General features: G+C 39.6%; 1 protein-coding gene across 1 annotated transcript; it reads left to right on the plus strand.

The window, feature by feature from the left end:
- Positions 1-2591: 2591 nt before the first annotated feature.
- Positions 2592-3503, plus strand: LOC125380881. Its single transcript, XM_048396639.1, has one exon. It carries the CDS (start codon positions 2592-2594, stop codon positions 3501-3503), a length of 912 nt encoding a protein of 303 aa, XP_048252596.1.
- Positions 3504-24094: the final 20591 nt, after the last annotated feature.

The raw sequence follows: 24094 nt of genomic DNA on the forward strand, positions 1-24094 counted from the left end.
TGTGGGTGTGGGTTTGTGTTTGGGTGTGGGTGTGGGTGTTGGTGTGGGTGTGGGTGTGGGTATGGGTTTTGGTGTGGGTGTGGGTTCGGGTGTGGGTTTGGGTGTTGGTGTGGGTGTGGGTGTGGGTGTGGGTTTGGGTGTGGGTGTGGGTGTGGGTTTGGGTGTGGGTTTGGGTGTGGGTTTGGGTGTGGGTTTGGGTTTGGGTGTGGGTTTGGGTGTGGGTGTGGGTTTGGGTGTGGGTGTGGGTGTGGGTGTGGGTTTGGGTGTGGGTGTGGGTTTTGGTGTGGGTGTGGGTGTGGGTGTTGGTGTTGGTGTTGGTGTGGGTGTGGGTGTGGGTGTGGGTGTGGGTTTGGGTGTGGGTGTGGGTGTGGGTGTGGGTATGGGTGCGTGAGTGCTTGTATATGACCCATTTTATAGTCTTTATTAAGTGTAAACCTAAAACTGTGTTGCATGTTATGTGTTAATTGCTCATTGTTCTTGGCCATTTACAGATTTCACAGTTTAGTTCTTTACCCACAGATTTCAGGATTGGACTTTCAATTAGGGAAATCACCTCGTAACATCGGTTTCAGTTCAGTCTAATTGCTCGGGCCTGAGTCACCAACAGCCTGTGTTTTCAATAGGCTATAAAAGGGAGGCGACAGATAATAGCAATTGGTTCTGGGTACCTACCACAGGCTTAGATAACCGACCCACATTCAAAAAGCAGTGCAGAAATACACAAGAGTAGGTGCGAAAGTCATACCAAATGAATGTGTTAATTTTGAATGTCGCGACAAAACCATTTCCATATTCACAAGGAATCACTGCTGAAAGCAGAGTCTATTGTTTTATTATATACTTCAGTGTGAAAGACTGAGTTTTCTGAAGTTGAGAAAAGTGTTATTTTCATTGCAGTGAACATAACACCTGATATTTCACTGCAGTGAACATAACACCTGATATTTCACTGCAGTGAACATAACACCTGATATTTCATTGCAGTGAACATAACACCTGATATTTCACTGCAGTGAACATAACACCTGATATTTCACTGCAGTGAACATAACACGTTGACCGTACTATGTTAGCCTACACGAGACAGCTCGTACACAAACTGTTGATTTACGTCAGTTCAACGTTGACAAGTCATAGACAGATGGTCATTTATGTAGTTAATACCGATTCTTACCGTTTGTTATTTTGTTGAAAATGATTTGTATTAAACTGTGAATTTCTCTTCTGATTTGTCAGTTGATACTTTACGTTTCGCAAAGCTCCATTTTGTTACTTGAATTGCGTGTATTCTTTCGCTTCGAACAACGTTAACCGTCTCATTGATTTGAAATTTATTTTTTGATGAAGTTGATTTTGTATATACAGTAAACTATGGTTATAACGAACACGCTTATAACAAACTGACCAATATAACCAACTTATTTTTTAGTCCCGGCCTTTTGTTGTATATATGCTGTATATCTTTTTATAACGAACTACGGATATAACGAACTAAAATTAGTGGTCCCTTCGAGTTCGTTATAACCGTAGTTTACTGTAATCATATCCAAATGTATATTAAAGAATTTTAGTGACATCAAATATTTTTGGTTACTTTTGTTTATATTTTTTAAGATTTAGCAAAGACGGAACTACATTTTTAGTCGTACTTACAGGGGTTGGAGTGGCGAGTCACTCAGTAAGAGAAACATGATATTTCACTCGACACATGAAATATCCTCTATCTATTCCGACTATATGTTAATAATGCTCTTGTTATTAATCACCATAGTGATGCTACCAGGTGTTCTCGAAAAGGTGAGCGTATCCTGCCCTGTCGGTGGCAACCCGTCACAAAAGCATGCTAAGGCAAACCAGATTCAATCTGAAAACACATGGAAATATGTCAGAATAGGGAATTGCATCGGATATGATTTTGCGTCAAATTTGGAAATGTCCTGCACATGTATACCATAAAACTTTACAATCGAGGCCTTCAATGTTGGGACCCTGATCAAACAATTTTGGACAAAGAGTCTTACGACGCCCTTCCGTAGCAGCTGTAACGTAGCTGCTGGAATATTACTCCACATAAGGGTATGTTGACTATTGGAATATATAGAGGTTATCACGCGAGTGTGTTTGGGGATGGTAAATATCATGTATTAGGAATAAGCATTGTATTTAACGAGCCATGGCGAGCTAAATACATACTGTTTATTCCTAATACAGGATATTTACCATCCCCAAACACAAAAGCGTGATAACCTCTTTATCATATAATATCATTCTTCAATTCTGTGCTTGAAAATCGCTTCCCCTAACTCACAAACATTACCTAAACATTGCGAGTTTTCCTGGAATGCGCGCATTAATATTTATTACGTCACAGGGTAAGTGATGTGTCAGTCGGACAGTGACAGTAGCCAATATAGTTCCAACTGAAATCTCTTTCTTACACAGTGGCGAAGCAACTTATACTCAAAACAACAATTGTTTTTACTTGCCTTTCGCGGCAATCCATCGGTCTTTCCGCTAGAGTAACTGCCCTTTGTCAAAGGACCTCGGTCATCATCATCGCCCCAGCAGACAAAGGCAAGGCAACTGTCATCATGGACACTACCCACTTCAACACCTTAACCGACAACATCCTCAACGATCAATCAACCTACAAGCAGCTAAAGAAAGACCCCACCAACAGCCTACAGAAAGAGCACAAGAACTTCCTCAACCAACTTCGGGACAGCAATGAAATCGGCCCCACCCTCCACAAAAAACTCATCACCAGTCACCCCAAACCACCTTATGCCCGGGCAACCATAAAAATTCACAAAGACCCCGTCAAAGCCCGTCTCCTAGTCTGCCCCAGAGACACCGTCCACTACAATACGGCCCAGCACCTAGCCCGCCTCCTCGCACCTCTTGGCAAGACTGCCAAGTCTTTTGTGAAAGATTCGTCAGAATTCTGTAAGAAGATTCTCGACATCCCCCAACCAGGAACCCTCATAAGCTACGACGTTGTCGACCTATTCACGAATGTACCCCGGGACGAGGCCATGGAAATCATCAGAACCCGCGTTGAGGAAATCCTCCCATCCCTAGACACCCGCCTAACAACTGACAGCATCATCCGACTCATACACTCCTGTATCAGCTCTACATACTTTACCTGGAAAGACACATTCTATCAACAAACCCACGGCCTCCCAATGGGATCCCCACTATCACCCTTGTTCACCGAGATATTTATGACCCACCTGGAAGAAAAAGCCCTGGAAACATCCCCAATAACTCCCCTCTGCTGGTTCCGCAAAGTTGATGATACCTTTGCCATCCTACATCCCAACAATGACCCCAGAACTATATTGGACCACCTTAATTCCCAAAACCCACGTATGCAGTTTACCATGGCGGAAGAAACCAATCGACAGCTCCCTTTCCTTGATGTATTCGTACAGAAAGATAAAAACGACAAACTCCAGACCACTGTTTATCGAGAACCCACCCACACAGATCAATACTAACACTATGCATCCAACCATCCACCTCAAGTCAAAAAAGGAATTGTGTCAACCCTAGCAAGACGAGCTCACAACATCTGTTCCACGAAGCAACATCTAACTACTCAACTTAGCCACCTCAAACAAGTATTTACACAGCATAACTGCTATCCTGAGCAACTAGTACAACAGACGATAAAGAATATCACCAAGAAATCTCAGAAATCCCCACGTCCACAGTCTGCACCCTTTGTGATCAGCCTCCCCTACTTTGGAATAGTTAGTCACAAAATCCAGAGACTCTTAAAGAAACAGGCCAACATTGATGTAGTCTTCAAAAGAAGTCATACTATTCAGAACACAATTAAAGCCACAGGGAAACCACCATCCAGCCACAAGCCAGAACCATCAGGAGCGGTGTACCACATTCCGTGCAATTGTGGACAAGCTTACATAGGAGAAACATCTAGGCCCCTCAAAACCCGAATTAAAGAACATCAAAGCTCAGTCACCAAAGATGACTCTAAATCAGCTCTATCAGACCACATCCGTGACAACCCAAGCCACAGCATCCAGTGGTAGAGAGTCACAACCCTCGTCACCAACCTCAAAGACTTCAAGATCAGGAAACTACAAGAAGCCATCAACATCAAAATACTTCAGCCCGCAATCAACCGTGACCAAGGCTATTACATACCCCTGGCGTACCATCAACTCATCAAAGACCCCAATCAGCCATAATCCCGTCGTTTACATTACTGGCTTCATCCTTTGTTCATGGCACTGACTTCACCGATGATTGTCATCACTGCCCTTGTGTGTACACAACAGGCTTCTCTACGCCAGTATAACAATATCTAGTCTACTGTATAAACATTGCCTCCTACTTGTATATATACTTGCTTACTGCACTCTGTAAATCACTTGCTTGATAACGGTGTTAGAAACCTACACCGAAACGTCGCTCTTAATTGTAATAAAGAAGTTGTTCATCCATAAATTCTTATCCTTACTTAGTACTCCAACTTCTAAATGCCTATCAAAGAAGTTACCTAGTCTATGAGACGTCACGGCCACGGTCGGACGTTGTTGACAGTCTGTCTTGTCATAACGTTAAGAAGTGCAGTCAGATGTACACACAGTGAAAAACGAAACAAGTTAACAATTCGATCATATTTCGGCCAAATCCAACTGTTTTAATTTGTGGAAAAGGTTCCAAGCCGCAGAGGTCTACAAGCACAGATATGGCTACTCATCCCGCTTGGCTAGGCCTCGTGCCCTCGCAAAATTGTTTCGAAATGTATATCTCCAAAGTTGCTTAACTTATAAAATGCCTTAGCTACGTCACAGTTAGACAATGATTTTCAGTATATTAGACTGTGTTCTTTGGATAAAGATAGCAATTATCCCAGACGTTTCTCCAGATTTCCGATGGTTAATTCTGACTCGATCGCCGAATGACGAGGGCGACGCCATGTTTGTTTATAAACACTGAAAGTAGTCCCTACTTGACCTTTGATACTTGCATCTCTATCCGCATATGACCCCAACGGATATCGTTTTTATCCGTGGGATTATCCTCCCGAGAAACCTACCCATTATATGATAAATACAAGTATCCGCCCTAGAACTGTTGTTCTACTTGATACTTCTTGAATTGATAACAAGTCCGTCTGAGGGTCCACAACATTTTATTGTGGGTGGGGGTGGTAGGGGGTGCTTCTGTCCAGCGCCGAGTTCGCCCGGCGCACACTTTACGGGACACACTGTATATTACACGTGGCATATTGTATATTGCACTTGATAAACAGTATAATGCATGTAATATAATTTACGATCGTGACAAACATGCCCTCATGCTTGTGAATGCGGCAGAGTGGAAAATCGATATGATTCCATCAAAACTGTATTGTTTGTAAACATTGTCTAATTGCTGAGCAATACTTATGACAGATGGACATTGGTTTAGAATTGGATTAGGTGTGATGTACAATGGGGGACTGCCTAAAAGTCGGGCCAAGAAAAGTCGGGGCGGGCCGGGCCGGGCCAGCGGGTAATACTAAAAATGGAATGCAGAATAATAAAACGAAACATGCATATCTCGGCAGATCTCAAATGGCCAGAAACGGATAGTTTTGCTCATTTAATTGAGTTTGAATCAAAATGCATCTTCAGCAATGTTATGAACTGATAACTATAGCTACATACCGAGAGTTCATACCGAAAAGTCAGTGTCTTGACTGTGTCTTTACTTTGATGAGAAGGTTTCTCACCGACCTTAGCGTGCAGGGGTGTGATGTCCTGGGCAGGAATTCGAAATGACAGTGTTTTAACTACTCTTCTTTCATTAATTAACGTGTTTGGCATACCTAATTAACCTTTACTAATTTATGTTAAACCAACACAGGATGTTTTCTGCAAGTGGATATTCGCGAATGTCATAGGACTGACACGACACGTGTTAATAACTGTCAAAGCGCTTCTAAAAATACAAAACATACTTTACATCTATAGACTAATTATAATATCATATCTACCTATATAACACTTAAGTGTCTCATATTGCAGTAGCAAACACGGTGCTCAAAAGTGAAGCCCTTTTCCCTCTACATTCTCTCTATCAGAAGTGTTTTGCTTGTGTTGGGTCCGACTTGGCCCGGGCGGTCAATATCAACTTTAAACACACAGATGTATCTTCAAATGTGTTTACATCTATAGATTAGTGTTATATCTACCTATATACCACTTTATAATGCCACGGTACATCGTATTCAAAAAAAAAAAGGGGCTCAAAGTGAAGCATTTTTACTGTATTTTCTTAAGAAAATCTATGTCAGAAGTGTTCGGTCCGACTTGGCCCGGGCTGTCAAAATCATCTTAAACCTCACAGATATATCATCAAATGGATTCACATCTTTAGATGAGTATTATATCCACCTAAATACCACTTTATAGTGTCTCAGATCGCTGTACCTAAAGGAAACAAGGTGCTCAAAGTGAAGCCCTTTTTCCTCTACATTCTCAACATAGCCTCTATCAGAAGTGTTTGGCATGTGTTTAGTCCGACTTGGCCCGGGCGGTCAAAATCAACTTTAAACACACATATGTATCTTCAAATGTGTTTACATCTATAGATTAGTGTTATATCTACCTATAAAACACTTTATAATGTCACGGTACATCGTATTTAAAGTAAACAAGGGGCTCGAAGTGAAGCATTTTTACTGTATTTTCTTAAGAAAATCTCTGTCGGAAGTGTTCGGTCCGACTTGGCCCGGGCTGTCAAAATCAACTTAAACCTCACAGATGTATCATCAAATGGATTCGCATCTATAGATTAGTGTTATATCTACCTATATACCACTTTATAATGTCACGGTACATCGTATTTAAACAAAACAAGGTGCTCAAAGTGAAGCCCTTTTCCCTCTACATTCTCAACATAGTCTCTATCAGAAGTGTTTGGCTTGTGTTGGGTCCGACTTGGCCCGGGCGGTTAAAATCAACTTTAAACACACAGATGTATCTTCAAATGTGTTTATTTCTTTGGATTAGTGTTATATCTACCTATATACCACTTTATAATGTCACGGTACATCGTATTTAAAGAAAACAAGATGCTCAAAGTGAAGCATTTTTACTGTATTTTCTTAAGAAAATCTATGTCAGAAGTGTTCGGTCCGACTTGGCCCGGGCTGTCAAAATCAACTTTAAACACAGATGTCGGACGATAACTCAAAGAAACCTGGTCTGTTAAAGTCGAGCACTTCGCTGAATCTTCTCAAGAAAATTTCACCAAATGTGTTGGAGTGAAGTATACTCTTTACTTACTTACTTACTTACTTTGGAGATTTAACGTGCGCTTTCCGACTGATGCGTATTTCGCACACGCGCCCGGCCAGGCCATTTAATGTGTTTCCGAAAGGGGCGAAAGTGGTCTGTGCAACCCAAGAGGGGGCTTTAGGGGTTGCTTATATAGAATTTGGGAATTTTGAGATTTGGAATAGAAGCCGATGGGGTTGGGGAGGAGAACTAAGGGAGCTGGGTGTGGTGGATGCTTGTTTGTTTATGTGATTTTGATTTGGTAGGTTATTGTGTTTTTAGATGCGTTTTATTAGTTCCGTTTTGATTAAGAATACGCCTAAGGCCTTGAAGTTGTCTAGTTTATTTTGTGGGTTTAGTATTGCTTCTAGAGTGAGAGCCTTGTTTAGATTGAGGGTGGTTTGTAATGTGGTTCGATGTGTTAGGTATGTGTGTGCAGTGGATAAGTGCGTGTTCTGGGGTTTCTAGTTGTTTGCAGTGTGGGCAGTTACCTGTAGTGTGTTTTTTAAATTTGTTTTAGGTGGTTATTTAGGTTGGCGTGTCCTGTTTGGAGTTTAGTGATCACTCTGTCGATTTCTTTTGATGGATGGAGAATTTTTGGTTTGGTTAGTGGTTTGCTGAGCACTTTTTTGATTTGGCTATTTGAGTTTAGATATAGGTTATGCCATTTTTGTGATTTAATGCTTGTTTACACTTTTAATTTCTGATTTTGAGATGGGTAAGTTTAAGCTTATTTCTGGGATTTTCAGGGATAGTTTGGCTGCTTTATCGGCGTCTTCATTTTACTCTTTAAAGTGAAGCCTTTTTTTCATGGTATGTGCCTAGTCGGAAAATCCCTTGCTTTTACCTAATCCGTCGTGTGTTTTTTTCAAGGATCATACTCACAGGGTAACACTTGGAGAAGGTAAGGTGAGACACTTTGCATTTCAGGATAAACCTCTCCCTGAACCCTGCTTAATGCTTCTATTATCTATGAGTGTGTTTAGGAAAACAGGATTATCTGAGACAGTTGTAATCTGCCATACCGCGAGAATACGTGCTGCATCTCCGAGCAGCTCGTTCTGTGAAAATTTCATATTTGGCAAGGTGAGCGTATCCTGCACCACCTGTGGAACAAACACACGCAAAGGCAAGTTAGTTGTTAAACCCAAAAAATACGAAAACGATAAGCACAAGTCAAAACAGAGAATTTCATCGGACATAACTCCATTTGCTACTTCTGTGGTAGTCACCAATCAACCCATTTATACTTCAAAAAATAGCTTTAACCCTTTTAAAGCTTTTGAGAAATTCAACAGTATGGTCTGACAAAGCAAGAAGCACAAATGGGGCATGTTTCGGCCAATGATTAGAGTATTCTTGCAAGTCTAAGGGTCCAACAGGAGTTATTTCTGCGACATGCTATTTCAAAACCCAAAATTCAGAGGGATATATATGAAAAGAAAAATTGAAATAATACAAATATAAATTCCTTCCAGGTGAAGGCTATCACTTGAAATCAAATTAACAAAGCAGATTTTAGTCAATGACACATCTCTTGGGGTAGAAGTTCATCTCTGTCACCATGCTATGGTATTTCTGGAAAGGAAAGTTAACTTACAAAGTTGTAATATACGTTAAAGGCTTAATGTTGCTGATTAAGCGCAAAGATATAAACTCTGACTGACTGCTCAGTAACATTCATGTAATATTAGTAATATTCAAATAAGTGTACTTGTTCTAGGTATGTGTGACGTGGGTACATATATATAAGCGTATAGAAGAAACGTCAACAAACTTGTAACTATGTATAAAATAATAAATAAGCCATGTCCTTCATTTATAACTGATCTTATACCACCACTTGTGTCACAGAAGGTCAGTTATAATCTCAGAAACCGCCATGATTTTGTAGTTCCATTTGCACGGACATCTACGTTTAAAAGGTCTTATATTATAGATACATTAGGCCAACAGAATAATCTATCGTCAGGAATTAGGGATAGTCCGTCAATATCTTATTTTAAAGCTGTCGCATCTGAGCAGCCTACATCACCACCTATGCACTATAATTGCGGTGAGAGATCTACAAACATATTGAACACTAGATTGAGACACAATTGTAGCACACTAAATTCCAACCTGTTTCGTGTTAATTATCTGATACTATTTCCTGTAAATGCGGAGCTCCTTTGTGAAAATTCATTCCATTTCTTCTTCCAATGTACCTTATATGATGATATTAGGGAGACATTACTGACAGCTATCGATAATCTTGGAGGACAAAAAAACTCTAATTTGTATTCTTTTTGTGATCCAACCTTAGATGTTTTCCTGAATACAAAAATATTCTTGTCTGTACACAAATTTATAGAAACGAGTAACAGATTCAGAAGCTAGCATATTATGGTTTCCAAACTGTTAATCATTAATATTGTTTAATCTATATACAACACTAACGTGTATAATATTAGCATATGTATGGGATGCACACTGTCTTCACTTTCCAGCACATTTTACATATCCTTCATATGAGCACTGTATATATATTTATATTGCGCACTATGTTTCCACAATGTGATGCTTCAACTGTAAATTGTAAATTTTCATTATGCAATATTATGTATAACTGTATATAGGGTGAAAGTGGTAATAAGTGCTGCACTTGTGCCCAATCCCTTTGTCTTTGTGGACAATACAATATGTTTAATAATAATAATAATAATAAGCAACCAATGTATTATGATCAGGATCCATTGGTATCCCTTCAGCAAGTGCGAATCAGGTCCTAACACATCTGTTTTGTCATGTATCACGCGCTATACAGTCGAACCTTTCATATGTGAAATGAATGGCAAAAATATGATTTATGAAGGATCTACCAATTACTAATAAAATACATTGTGCTGTACAGACTAACACAGCATGCTGTGACAGCGCACTGGTTTATTGAAACGGCTGATGAAATGCATATGTAGCCTAGTTTAGACTATAGACTTGTTTTGTGTACAGATGTGACGACGAGGTTGGGATAACCTGACACACATGAGCATTAATAGCCATGTTTACCTGTACTAGTTGAGAGCCATGTGTGAAAAATGTTGTCGAGGCATCTGTAAACGGCTAAAGAAATGCAAATGTAGCCTAGTTTAGAATATACACTTGCTTTGTGTACAGATGTGACGGCAAGGTAAGGGCAACCTGACACACATGAGCATTAAAAGCCATGTTTACCTGTACTTGTAGTTGACTGCCAAAAATGCTGTCGAGGCATCTGTACATCTTCTTTGTCGAATTGCATTATTAAAGTACATCAAGATGAGACATCATATACATTCATATATATTTGTTGAGCACGAAACCTTGAAGTGTAGCCAGGACATTTCCTCGAAACTATGGGCGGCCATGTAGCTTCAATATCTTATAAATTATATCACTGAACATAGGTCAAGGTGTATTCAGTAAACAAAGATCTGAAGGGCTGTATTTCCTTCATCGTACACACTATGCGTTCGTCACAGTTTGTGAAGGATTACGGATACGAACGAACTAGCACTTGTTTGGCAGGTAGGTTTTGTTAAGATTTGTTATCTTGTTCTCTCTCTACCCTCTACTTCCTTAATCACAATTTAAATCCTAAATAGACTTTCGGGCCCAACACTGTGGCAATTTTAGACCCTCTGTTTCTGTATTTACTTGAGCTCATTTCCCCTAAGGTTTTCACATCTCATAAGACTAAGCCATCAATCATGTTAAAGCTGTCTGACATGTTTCTTATGAACAGTTTATGAACCTAAACAATGTCCAAGTGACTTAAGCACAAAAATACGCGAACACTTCTGACACAGAATTTCTTAAGAAAATACAGTAAAAATGCTTCACTTGATGATACATCTGTGAAGTTTAAGTGGATTTTGATCGCCCGGGCCAAGTCGGACCCAACACAGACAAACACTTCTGATAGAGACTATGTTGAGAATGTAAAGGGAAAGGGCTTCACTTTGAGCACCTTGTTTTCTTTAAGTACATCGATCTGAGACACTATAAAGTGGTATTTAGGTAGATATAATACTAATCTATAGATGTGAATCCATTTGATGATATATCTGTGAGGTTTAAGATGATTTTGACAGCCCGGGCCAAGTCGGACCGAACACTTCTGACATAGATTTTCTTAAGAAAATACAGTAAAAAAGCTTCACTTTGAGCACCTTGTTTTCTTTAAGTTCAGCGATCTGAGACACTATAAAGTGGTATTTAGGTAGATATTATACTAGTTTATAGATGTGAAGTAATTAGCCAGTAACACTTTGGCCCGTCTTGGCCCGGCCCGGCCCGACTTTTAGGCAATGCCGTACAATGGTTTGCTGTGGACCACTTTTTTATTTAATAATGTACAATACGACTAACTAAATACATTGACATACATACATCCATGATACAGAATCAAGCAAATAAAAATACGAATGCTTACGCTGGTTTATAACAATAATTGGGCATCTGCAATGAGAAAAATGCCAGATACCACCAACAGTATGATTTGGAACCAATTTTTTAGAATATTTGGCCATTCATTATAACATGATGATAGAAATGTTTGCCTCTCTCTTTTAAAAAATATACATCTGAATAAGTAGTGAAATTCATCAGCAATAGATGGAGAATTACATAATATACAGGTTCTATTTTCCTTTGGAATATTTTTCCATCGGCCAGTCTCATTAGGTAAATTATGATTACAGGTTCGAAATCGTAGTATTGGAATTGATATGCGTTTTGGCAAAAGAAGATATTTATCAAGAACCGGAGTGTTCTTTAAATGCTTATAACATAATCCTTTAGAAACAGAATTAACACCACTTCTCCATTTCTGAAAAAAAAATATATCTCTACGTATTTGCTCTACTTCTGACACCAGCCACTTTGTTGTGCAAATTGACGGATTGTTAAATACATAAGATAATCCAATACTATCTAGTATATCCCTAACACATCTAACCCAGTGATTTGTTGATGCAATAGTCTTGTTTCTATTAAGTGACAAATATTGATATAACAGCTGTGAAAGTTTATACACACCAGTTTGATATGTTAATTTGTGCCAGAAAGATATCATTCGTTTACAAATTATTATTCTTAATGGTAGCCTACCTAATTCGCCATATATCATATAAAGAGGAGTTGGATTTCTTAATCCTGTGATAAGTCTGAGGAATTTGAGGTGTATACTTTCTATAATTTCTACATTTTCAAAGCCTCAGATTTCTGAACCCTAAGTTAATATTGGTAATACCATCGTATCAAAGCTGATAATACACAGTCCAAAGGTAAATTTTAATTTCTTGATAATTTTATCAGACAAAACATAGCTTTCGATGCACTTTGACTAAGGGAATAGTACAATTCCTGAATACATATAAGTGTCGACAATATCTAGGGTTTTATCAGAATAGTGAAATTTAAGTTTCAAATTTTTCAATGGGCCACCACCGAAAATCACAACTTTTGTTTTATTTATATTTACATGTAATTTCCACTCTCCACAATATTCATTAAAAGAGTCTAAGGCTTTCTGTAAACCTTCTGGTTATTTATCAAATAATACAGCATCATCTGCATACTATAGAATTATGAATTGGATCCATACAATTAAGTCTTTATCTTCATCATAGTTGAGATTAACTCCTCCACACCCAGATGAAAGCAAAAAGGTTTCCACATCATTTATGAAAATTGAAAATAATAGAGGGGATAGGTTTTCTCCCTGTCTGACACCTATATTACAAGGAAAGTAACCAGACATTTTATCATCACACTGTATCAGCGATTTGATATTTTTATACATATTTTGAACTAACGTAAGAAATCTACCTTTGATGCCAATAGTCTTCATTTTCCTCCATAATCCGACCTGTTACACAGTGTCAAAAGCTTTAGTAAAGTCTATGAAAGCGCAGTATAATTTTTGTTTATTATATGTTAATATTTGCATAAGCATATAAATTACAAATATATTGTCAGCAGTTGTAAAAGATTTCCTGAATCCTGCTTGAGCAGGTGTTAGATTATTATTTTTATTTAAGAATTTAGTCAAACGGTTGTTTAAAATTCTGGTGAATAGTTTTCCCAAACAGCTAAGGATAGTGACAGGCCTATACGAGTTAGGATCCAGTGGGTCACCTTCTTTCTTGTAAATCGGTTTAATTATTCCCACTGACCAAGATTCTGGAAGTATACCCTTTTCAAATATCAGGTTAAATAGTTCAACTAACAAAGGGGTTAATAAATCAATACTATCCATAAAATAATCATTTTCTATATATTCAATACCGGATGCTTTATTTCTCTTTAGTTCTCTTACTGCTATCATAACTTTGTCAGATGTGACACCTCCATTTAAAGTTTCAGAGTCATATTGAGTATCCATAGTACATTGCTCCATTTCCGGGTCTTCTGAAGTTGTCTCATTCATCGATTTAAAAAAACTGGTAAAATACTTCAATTTCATCTAACATTTTCCAAAACTCTTTTGGAGAGTGTTAGTGTTTTTCTCTTAACATTTTACCTAAGATATCTTTATATTGTTTTATATGCTTATCCATACATCTTATAAGCCCTATATTCATATTTTAACAGGCGTTTATTATAATTAGAATTAAATCTTTTCAAGCGGCGTTTTGCTTTGTAAAAAACCTTTTCTAGCATTTATACATTCCTTTCCAAACCATGGTTTGTTCATCTTACATTTCTTACCGACACCCTGCCTCCGGGTCCGAAGGCAGCGCGTGCAGCGTCTACCAGCACGTGCCCGGCCTCTTCAGTTATGTCATTGATCAGATGTGGGTCAGCTTGGCCTTGTCTAGCCACATGTGCTTTCCGAGTGAGAATGTTTATCCTTTCAGCATTTAAATGTTGTAGAAACCTGTTAGTTCTGTCTGTATTATAACGTTTTGGTCTAGGATGAGTATTTTGTACTGTATTTACTCCACACTGGATACCTACCGTTTGTTCTTGGAGTACAGTGGTGGCTTAAGAAAAAGACACTGGGCAGTGCACATCTGAATTCAGGGGTGAGAAATCTAAAATGGCTAAGTCAGTGAACAGAAGTAAGCACATGGGGGAGGCTAAAACACAGTCAACAACACTTACATCATTACATGTTGTTTTACTACATTTTTATCCTGTCCCAGTCTACCATTACAGATGAATAAGTTAAGATTTTTACATATCTCTATTATTTTATTCCCTGAATTATTAACCCTTGCATAATCTTGATTAGCCCTGACCTGTGGTATATTAAGTTTATCTAATAATTTATCAGGCTCAAATTCATTACACATATCATTTATATCAATATCAAACTATCTGAGTACTTGCTTATTGAATATGGTATAATCACATAGCTGTTTAGTTCTTGCATTGAAGTCACCAATCAAGACAACATACTCACTCAAAGAGAGAAAAGGAAGTAAATTCTTTTCAATTTTATTGTATGTCTCACTTGTAAAGTAATTTGAATTTTCTGGAGGTAAATCTACTCTTCCCTAAAAACAAATCTTGTTTGGTGTCACATAGTGTCTTTGATATTTTTATCCACAGTACATATTCACATTCTTCTTCTTTTATAACTGATATGTATTTTTCCCAATCACATCTTATTGCTACCCCGAGGCCACCTGAGCGTCTTATTGCTCCGTTCCTATGCTGAAAGTACAGTTTATAACCTGGTAATTGTAAATCATCTAGTGAATCAGTTTTGGTTTCCTAAAATCCTATGATACCCTTGTTTTTAATGAAATTGGTAAATTCTTGATATTCTAACTGCTTTCTAAGGCCACATATATTTAATGAAAGTAGTCTTAGGTGGTTGTGGTTACTTGCATTATAAACATTATCATTATCATTTTCATCATCATCATCATCATCATCATCATAACCATCATTTTCAACAATTTCACTGTTATCATCTATACATTCATTAAAAACATCAACATTATCAGCATCGACAGTCATGCCCTCATTTTCTTGTACATTATCAGCATCGACAGTCATGCCCTCATTTTCTTGTACATTATCAACATCGACAGTCATGCCCTCATTTTCTTGTACATTATCAGCATCTACAGTCATGCCATCATTTTCTTGTACACTGGTGACAGTATGAACATTGTCACCAGTAGAGTGGATATCACTCATTTCACAGGCAAACTTATGCAGGGAGGGCATGGAGTGGGAGAACAACAGTCATAACAGTCATTAATGGGGCAACGGCGATCGGAGGGAGTAGAGGCGGCAGGCTTGTGAAGAGTAGATTGGGAAAGCAAAGACGTATATAAGTCTTTGGGGAAATTGAGCCATGGGGTTTTGGTCATTTGCACCTTTAGATTTTCGGCGGATCCTCCAAGGAAAACAAGATTTACAGGCGGGCGTACCAGCAATTGAGTTAGTAGGTTTGAATGAAAAGAGAGACATTGATACCTTAAAACTTAACAAGAATGACAAAATTGTATTCACACTTACCCAGTGGAAATGAACACAAAAAAATCACTAAAAGTCACAAAGTCACTGACACATGGTAATGAGAGTTCAGTTGAATTGTTTTGCCTTTGATGAAGTCCTTGTTTTCGCATGTAGGGGTCGTTGTTCATGCGTTGCTTGCATCTGTGGAGTGGAGTCCAAGGGTACAAGTTGTTCTTCAGTATCCTTTTCACCTAGCTACAAAGTGTCTGAATTGTGGTTTCCGTGGCACCATTGACAACATTTTAAGCATTTGTCTGACGGGAATGGCTGGGACCTTCCACCGGTGATACCCAACCACACCAACCACACAGACACAAACTACAACAACCTAGAAAAAATATTATACAACCACCAGAAACCTGTATTCAGCTTTGAACAAACTTGTTCTGCTGTTGGGCGTCCATCTATATCTCCTTTTAAGGCTCCTTTGATGATGTCTCGCAGTCCCTGGTCAGCGACATGACGGAGTTCTATTTCCCCTGCCATCTCGGCCAGACGGCGTCCATTGTAGTAGGCAACTAGTTTGTTGTGGTCAAATTCCTGACGCAATAAAGCAAAGGCGATAGCGCCAAGAGAGAAAATATCACTTTTCTCTGTCAGAGCCGCTTCAGGGGGTGTAAAACAAGTGTATCCTGTCCCATCGTCCCCGTGTTGTTGCCCACCTTCCCCGGCATGTGAAAAACAAGTGTTTCTGGTCCAATGCTCCCCGTCATGCTCTCCGTCGCGCTCTCCGTCACGTTTCCCGAATTGTCCCCCGTCATGTTGCCCATCTTCCCTGACATGTTCCTGCGTCAGGCGACGAGCTGCCGATCCAAATCCTCCTATTTTATAAACAAGTTTACCGCGTGACATCAGAACGTCCCCTCTCACTAGGATGTTTTCTGGCTGTATATTTCCGTGTATGATATCAATGTTATGAAGAAACCGTAAACCACTGGCAATGTCGATCATGACAGAACGACAGTCGACCTCGCCTAGAGGACTGTTCATGTTTAAACGTCTACTCACATACTGGTCCAGGTTGCCCAACTGGCAATATTCAAAGGTCAATATGAAGCCATCTGCAGTAAAACCTTCACCAATCATCTTTACAATGTTTTTCGATTCTGCGCATTTTAGTAGTATGTCCTTTTCGGTGGCTACACATCTTTGTGAACACACAAGTACTTTTTCAAGAACCGTTTCGCCACCCTTTTCAAGCTTTCTCACTGTTGAGAACCGACCTTGGACAAGATCTGTTTGCGTTCATATTATGTCTAGATGCCTTTGGATATCCATCCTCTGAACAGGCTCAAGGAAATGCGACGTAGTACATTCAGTTGTTAGATTCAGTGACGTGTAATTATATTTAGACTGAGCACGTGGCTGGACTTGGCTGTGAGTCAGCCTGTCATGTCGTGCTTTCATTTTCCTCTGTTGTGTATGAAAGGCCAGTAGGGCTTTTCCCGGAATGACACAAATTTGTTTAAAATGGACCACGACTTGTTTCATTAAGGAGCACCATGTAAATAGTATCTCGTTTATAGCCCAATGTCAAAGCCTGAAAAACAATTTTTTACTGCCTAACTCGAGGAAGTATTTCTGTGCAGTCAATGAAACTTGGTACATGTGATCACTTATGTAAAAGAGTTTTAGTACACAATTATTGTACCTCCAGTCTTTGGCTCGTAAGCTTATAATCATCGGCAATTTCCGGAAGTAATCGTAAATGTCATTTTTTTCCTATTTTACATAAAGCCTTTCTCTGCAATTTATAAGATTGGCAGAACTAATTAATTTCCATATTCAGTTTATTAATTAGTAGTATTTTCACTTTCTATATCTCGTAACGAAAATGTTCCACATTTTCCCATGGTGCATTTGTGTTATCATCTCATCTCGCGCCAAGCTCATGCTGATGTAGTGTCTTTTCCCAGCAAGCCATTTTCAACGTTTATACTTCATTTCCCAGAAAATAACGAGTAAGTACGCTCCCCATACTGGCATCCTATTACTGTGATGTTTGTGATTTGTTTGCATAGACAAGATAGTTAATTAGCCGACGCTATACCACTGGACCACAGGCGCTATCACATGTGATCAGTGCTCGTTTAACGGGTCATTAGAATCCCCATTGACATGCATGCGTCATAATTAAACGATGAATTGCGCATGCGTGTGACGTCACCGTCCGCTCTCCGATTCATCTTTCCTTGAAACCGCACCCGCAATTGTTTATGTCAACATGACCGACCATTGGGATTAACCGGATTAACGCTTGAAAAGGTAAGAATTTATGGCTAACCCTTGCCCAAAGCCAGCTGACCCTAATGACCGAAAAGGGGTTTTGGATCGTAAAGACGTGTAAGTTTCCCCAAGACCGAAAACGGGTGTTGGATCGTAAAAACGTGTAAGTTTTCCTAAGACCGAAAAACGGGTGTTTGATCGTAAAGATGTGTAAGTTTCCCTAAGACCGAGAACGGGTGTTTGATTGTAAAGATGTGTAAGTTTCCCTAAGACCGAAAACGGGTGTTGGATCGTGAAGCGAAAGTCACCAGAGCGTGAGGCACGGTAACGGTATAACGAGACAGCGGTGGCACTAAAGCGCGGTAATTGAGCGGATGGTAGAGCTGCATTGTTGCCAGTAGTGCACTTTTTCAGATCAAATTAGCGCTGTGGGGGCTCGAACGTTAATGTGTTAATTAGCCGACGCTCTACCACTGGACCACAGGCGCTATCACAGATGATCAGTGCTCGTTTAATGGGTCATTAGAATCAGTTCGATCGTAAAGATGTGTAAGTTTCCCTAAGACCGAGAACAGGTGTTTGATCGTAAAGACGCGTAAGTTTCCCTAAGACCGAGAACGGGTGTTTGATCGGGGAACGAGACAGCGGTGGCACTATAGCGCGGTAATTGAGCGAATGGTAGAGCTCGGGCTGCGCCCGGTAAACTGCATTGTTGCCAAAACGGGTGTTGGATCGTAAAGATGTGTAAGTTTCCCTCAGACCGAGAACGGGTGTTTGATTGTAAAGATGTGTAAGTTTCCCTGAGACCGAAAATGGGTGTTGGATCGTGAAGCGAGAGTCACCAGAGCGTGAGGCACGGTAACGGTATAACGAGACAGCGGTGGCACTATAGCGCGGTAATTGAGCGGATGGTAGAGCTCGGGCTGCGCCCGGTAAACTGCATTGTTGCCCCCGTTTTCGGTCTTGGGGGTGAGTGCTGATCAGCAGCTATATTAATAATATTTCAACTTTTAATTACCAATCTAGTCACTGTCCATTTATTTATTATCAGTATTAAGTCGTATTCAACTATATCATTCTATTTCATCAACCTGTAATTTCATATAACATTCCTTAGTTGTCACCATGTAAGTATGAACTATTCAGAGTAGGATATGTTGGTTTATCATGTAATTGATATGTATTTTCATCCTGGTGAATGTAACATCCTGACGGGAGTAATATCTATGTCTGAATATTATTGTATGAAGTTTGTTATGAATTGAAATGCTTTTTCACCATAATAACTTATGTACACTGTTACCATATGGCCATGTTTATAAGAAATGTTATGTGTATTCGTTTTAGGTTACGCCATGGGTGGCTACGATTCTAGCTACTACGGCGAATAAACGAGATTGAAGAGAGATATTTTGCTTGGTCCTCTTTAACCCCCCACACTTAGGGTAGGGTCCAGATCGTGAAAGGCGTATAAGGCCAAGGTCACATTAAAGGCTAATTTTACAATATGTTACAAAATGCCCTTTTCTGCAGATATGCTTGTAGCTGTTATGTTATTAAAATACGTATGTGCAACAGGTGTTGACAATCGTATGATATCAGCAGTAGGTCATGGTGATACATGTAAAAAATGTCATTTTAATATGGTGTGAGGTTGTTGCCTTTCACCAAACCGAAGGTAATGAATGAATGAGTATTGTTTTACCTCGTTTAAGCAATTTTCAAACATGTGCATATTAAGAACATAGGAAAAGTATTATGTCAAGGATCATATAAAATATCAGTCATATATCACAGAAAAATAGAAAACTAACTATTTGGGTTCAAACCTATATCTTGTCATAGAGATGGCTTTCTTTCAAAAATGACTGACAGTCTTGCTTGACAAGTGTATAAGGATCTATGCTGAAACGTCGCTTTTTACAGTATTAAAGTTGTTATCCATAAATTGTGTCGTCTTTGTCATCTCTCAACTTCTAACGAATGCCTATCAATAAATATCAGACAAAGCCGATCCCACACGAACTGGGAATTGTCTAGTGTCAAGGAATCGGGAAATAAAAGCAGGCATGCGCCCACGGAATCCCAAGGTCATTGTATAAAAGTCATTCAATATACCATATTTCCAAGTGGTATAATAGGCCTTCTCTAAATAAAAGAATTTTTAAAAAACTGCAGGTTGTTTATTAATGAACAAATTACCCAAGTCGTACAAGATGATCAACTGTACAACTGTGACGCCGGAATCCACATTGGATATCTGTTATTCAAGATGCCAAACACGTCTATTGTTAATCATTCTTTCCAATGTTTTACAAACACAGCTAGTCAAGGCATTTGGACAGTAATTTGTTGGCTTCGTATGAACTTTACCTGGCTAAGGAATTGGAATGATGATTGTTTTGTGCCAGTGAGTGAGTGAGTTGGGTTTAACGCTGCTTTTAACAGTATTCCAGTTATATCACGGCGTGTCAGCTTAATGTGGGAGGAAAGACCGAAGTGATGCAGGTCTCTGACGTTTACCACTTCGGAGAAACCCACGAGCACGAGTATGGTGCTGACAAACCTAGGAACATAATCGGGGCGAACCGGGATTCGAACCCACACTCATAGTTTTCTGGCGTGTCCAAGGGATGCAACTCTGCACAGCGAATCGCGTATGCCTCGTTTATATCACCCGTGCCTCCTGCTTTGTTCAGGAATCTGGGAATGTTCCACATTCCCATATGTTAAGGATGCTAAGGAGCACTGACAACAGAGATGATTCAACAATTGGTAATGGTTCTCATCAGGACCAGTTGCAGTGTCATGGGATTTATCAAGAGCTGCAGAGAGTTCATCAAGAGAAGTGATTCATTATGATATTCCAACTTGCCAGGGAAGTGTCAGGAGTGTAATTAGGAGAAGAAGAACAAGATGCTATTGTTTTCACTACTTTACGAGTCTTGTATACTTGTCAGAATAGTATCATGAACCTTGAGATGATGCACACTGTGTCAAGATCACTTGCTCTTCATTTTCTGTATCATGTTCCACACTTTATTTAGAGGCGTTTGAGTACTTGTTTTAGAAACAAATGCACGCCAGGAAGAACGTTTTGTTCCTTTCATCGTCATATGAGCTTTTGCTCTTAATATTCTAAGGTTGTTGAGATGAGTCGGTGATTGATTAGTATTAAAACGTTTTCAGCCTTTTCCCATCGTTTTCTAGCTTGTCTGCAGTCATCATTGAATCGTGGCTTTCTAATACGTGGAACTGTGGAGGATTTAGGAATAGTGGTCATGGCGATATTATTGACATCCTGTGAAAAGGATTCAATACGATCATCAACATTCTGATACGATTCAGATACAAATTTGTCAGTACAGAACTTCTGAAATAGAGTCTAGTTAGCTTCATTGAAATTTCATCGAGAAACTGGAATCTCTTTTGTAGGTGTAACGATTTTAAGAAGTGTTGGAAAATGATAGCTCCAACAAAGATCATCATGTAGTGTCCATTCAAAATCATTCTAAAGTGAAGGATCTGCAATTGTAAGATCGAGGGCTGAATTTGTCCTTGTAGCTGGATGGAGGTAGGTATTTGAGTCATCATTACAAATACAGAATATTGTTGATAAGAAATTGTTCTATGATGCTGCCTTTGTTGTTCAATGGGGTGCTGCCCCAAAGGGGACTGTGTCCATGCAAATCGCCCATTATTAGGAAGGGTATGGGAAGTTGATCGACCAAATTCTGAAATGTCACGAGTTGTGTAGAAGAAGAAGGTTGGTTGATGTTGTTTAACGCAGCACTCAGCAATATTACAGCTATATGACGGCGGTCTGTAAATAATCGAGTCTGGACCAGACAATCCAGTGATTGACTTCATGAGCATCGATCCAAGTAATTGGGATCAATGACATGCATCAACCAAGTCAGCGAGCCTGACCACCTGATCCCGTTAGCCGCCTTTTACGACAAACCTAGTTGCTTTTTACGGCGAGCATGGGTTATTCAGAAAGAGTATAAATCCCGCGTCAATGAACTGTGTCTGAGCCCTTACTGGTCCCGGGAACGCCAAGAGGAGTTTTCCTCCTAAATATCACATTTGGCGCTCCGGGCCAACACCTTCTATTCAGAATGTACTTCATAGAAATTGAGTTTCCCCATAGATCAATAAATTATTTATCAGTTGACCTCAAATGGAGCTTCCTGAATTTCAAGCGAACATATTCAGTGCCGTAGCCAGCCGGGGGCAGGAGTTGCAGTTGCCCCCCTGGATTTTTTATAGAAAACACTTTTCCTTATGTGAACCTATTACTAATGTGACTAGGAGCATTATATAAAGAAGGAAAGATTTTATAACCTCTGGTTAATTGCTGTATTCAAAGGAACAAAGGCAGACGTAAAAGATACCATTATTATTAGGGACCGGTCATTTATTACATGGTTGGGTGAGTCAGAGGGTTTCGTTGCACTACCGTACTGAAAATAATAACCCTCCCTTAATGCTTGTCATGAACAGTTGTGAATGACCCTCCCCGTGTCCTTGTACATTTTGTAAACAACAAACAAAGTTGCAAAGTGCGGAATAGAAACCTAGCTGAAAACAACGAATTCTTGGCAGCTTCCAATTCGGAACATTCTGTCGTACCCTATCAATAATTATCGGTTAGTGTGTTTGTATTAGACCCAATTTATTGTCTTTATTAAGTGGAAACCTAAAACTCTGCTGAATTTAATTGTTAATTGCTCATTGATCTTGATCGGTCATTTACTGATTTCACAGTTTAGTTCTTTACCTACAGATTTCATTCAGTCTTATAGCTCTTGAGTCGGCACACATCTGTATATTTCGGGCCTAAATCACCACCAACCCGCGTTGTCAACAGGCTATATTAAGGAGGGGACTGGCCACAGTAACAACGTGTGAACATAGGCATAATGACAGAAAGCGCACGTAAAATCTCAAAATAGTCATGACAGTCATAGCAGGTGAGGTGAAATTGGGTTTAACGTCGCGTCCAAGATTATTGCACTTATATAGCGACGTGCATGTACGTGTTTGTGTGTGTGGCTGCTTGTGCTAGTCCGGACTGATGCCGATATAAAGGGGTAGCCCACTGAGATACCATGCCGCAGTTTAACATGAATACCCAACTCAGACACAGTATACTGACTCCGAGCCGACCAGTACTTGGTTTAGCCCCTTAATGCCGAGCGACAGACAGGGTAACAACAAGTACCATCTTTTAACGTGTTTTGGTATGACGCGGCCGTGGATCGAGCCCCGGACCTTCCGCTCTCCGGGCGGACGCTCAACCACTAGACCACGGAGGCGGTCGAGAGTCATAGCAACTGATTCAGGACACCAACCATGGGCTTAGTTAACCGAAATACACAGAAGTAGGTGCGATAGTCACAACAATTGAATGAGTTAATACAGAACGTCGCGACAAAAACATTTCCATAATCACAAGGAATCTCTGCTAAAATCGGAGTCCATTGTTCTATTCCCCATATCGTAATCAAGCACGTGTTGTTAATCACTATAGCGATGCTACTGGACTAACATCTAGTCTCTGAAGTGAACGTATCTCACAGAAAAACAACAGTTGTTAAATTATCTTAATAAAAATAAAATAAATATGAACCCAGAGACTCTCTTCATTTCGTAGATACCTAAAACTGCAGTAATCTAGACTTGCCAACGTTATACACTTACATGGGCTGTATTGAATATATTTGTATTAGTAAGTAAAGGAGTTGGATTTAACGCCGCTTTTAGCAGTATTCCAGTTATATCGCGGCGTGTCAGCTTAATATGGGAGGAAAGCCCGAAGTGATGCACGCCTCAGACGTTTACCACTTCGGTGAAACCCACGAGCACGGGTATGGTGCTGACAAACCTAGAAACATAATTAGGGCGAAACGGGATTCGAACCCACAATCATAGGTTTCTGGTGTGCCCAAGGGACGCAACTCTGCAGAGCGAATCGCTCAGCCTTAGACGACTGGGCCACCCGTGCCCCCTTATTTGTATTAGGGTATGTATGACAGACTATGATTCTACCAGGTATTCTTGAT

The sequence above is a fragment of the Haliotis rufescens genome, unplaced genomic scaffold (genome assembly GCF_023055435.1).
Source record: "Haliotis rufescens isolate VD_foot unplaced genomic scaffold, xgHalRufe1.0.p SCAF_16, whole genome shotgun sequence".
NCBI lineage: Eukaryota > Metazoa > Mollusca > Gastropoda > Lepetellida > Haliotidae > Haliotis > Haliotis rufescens.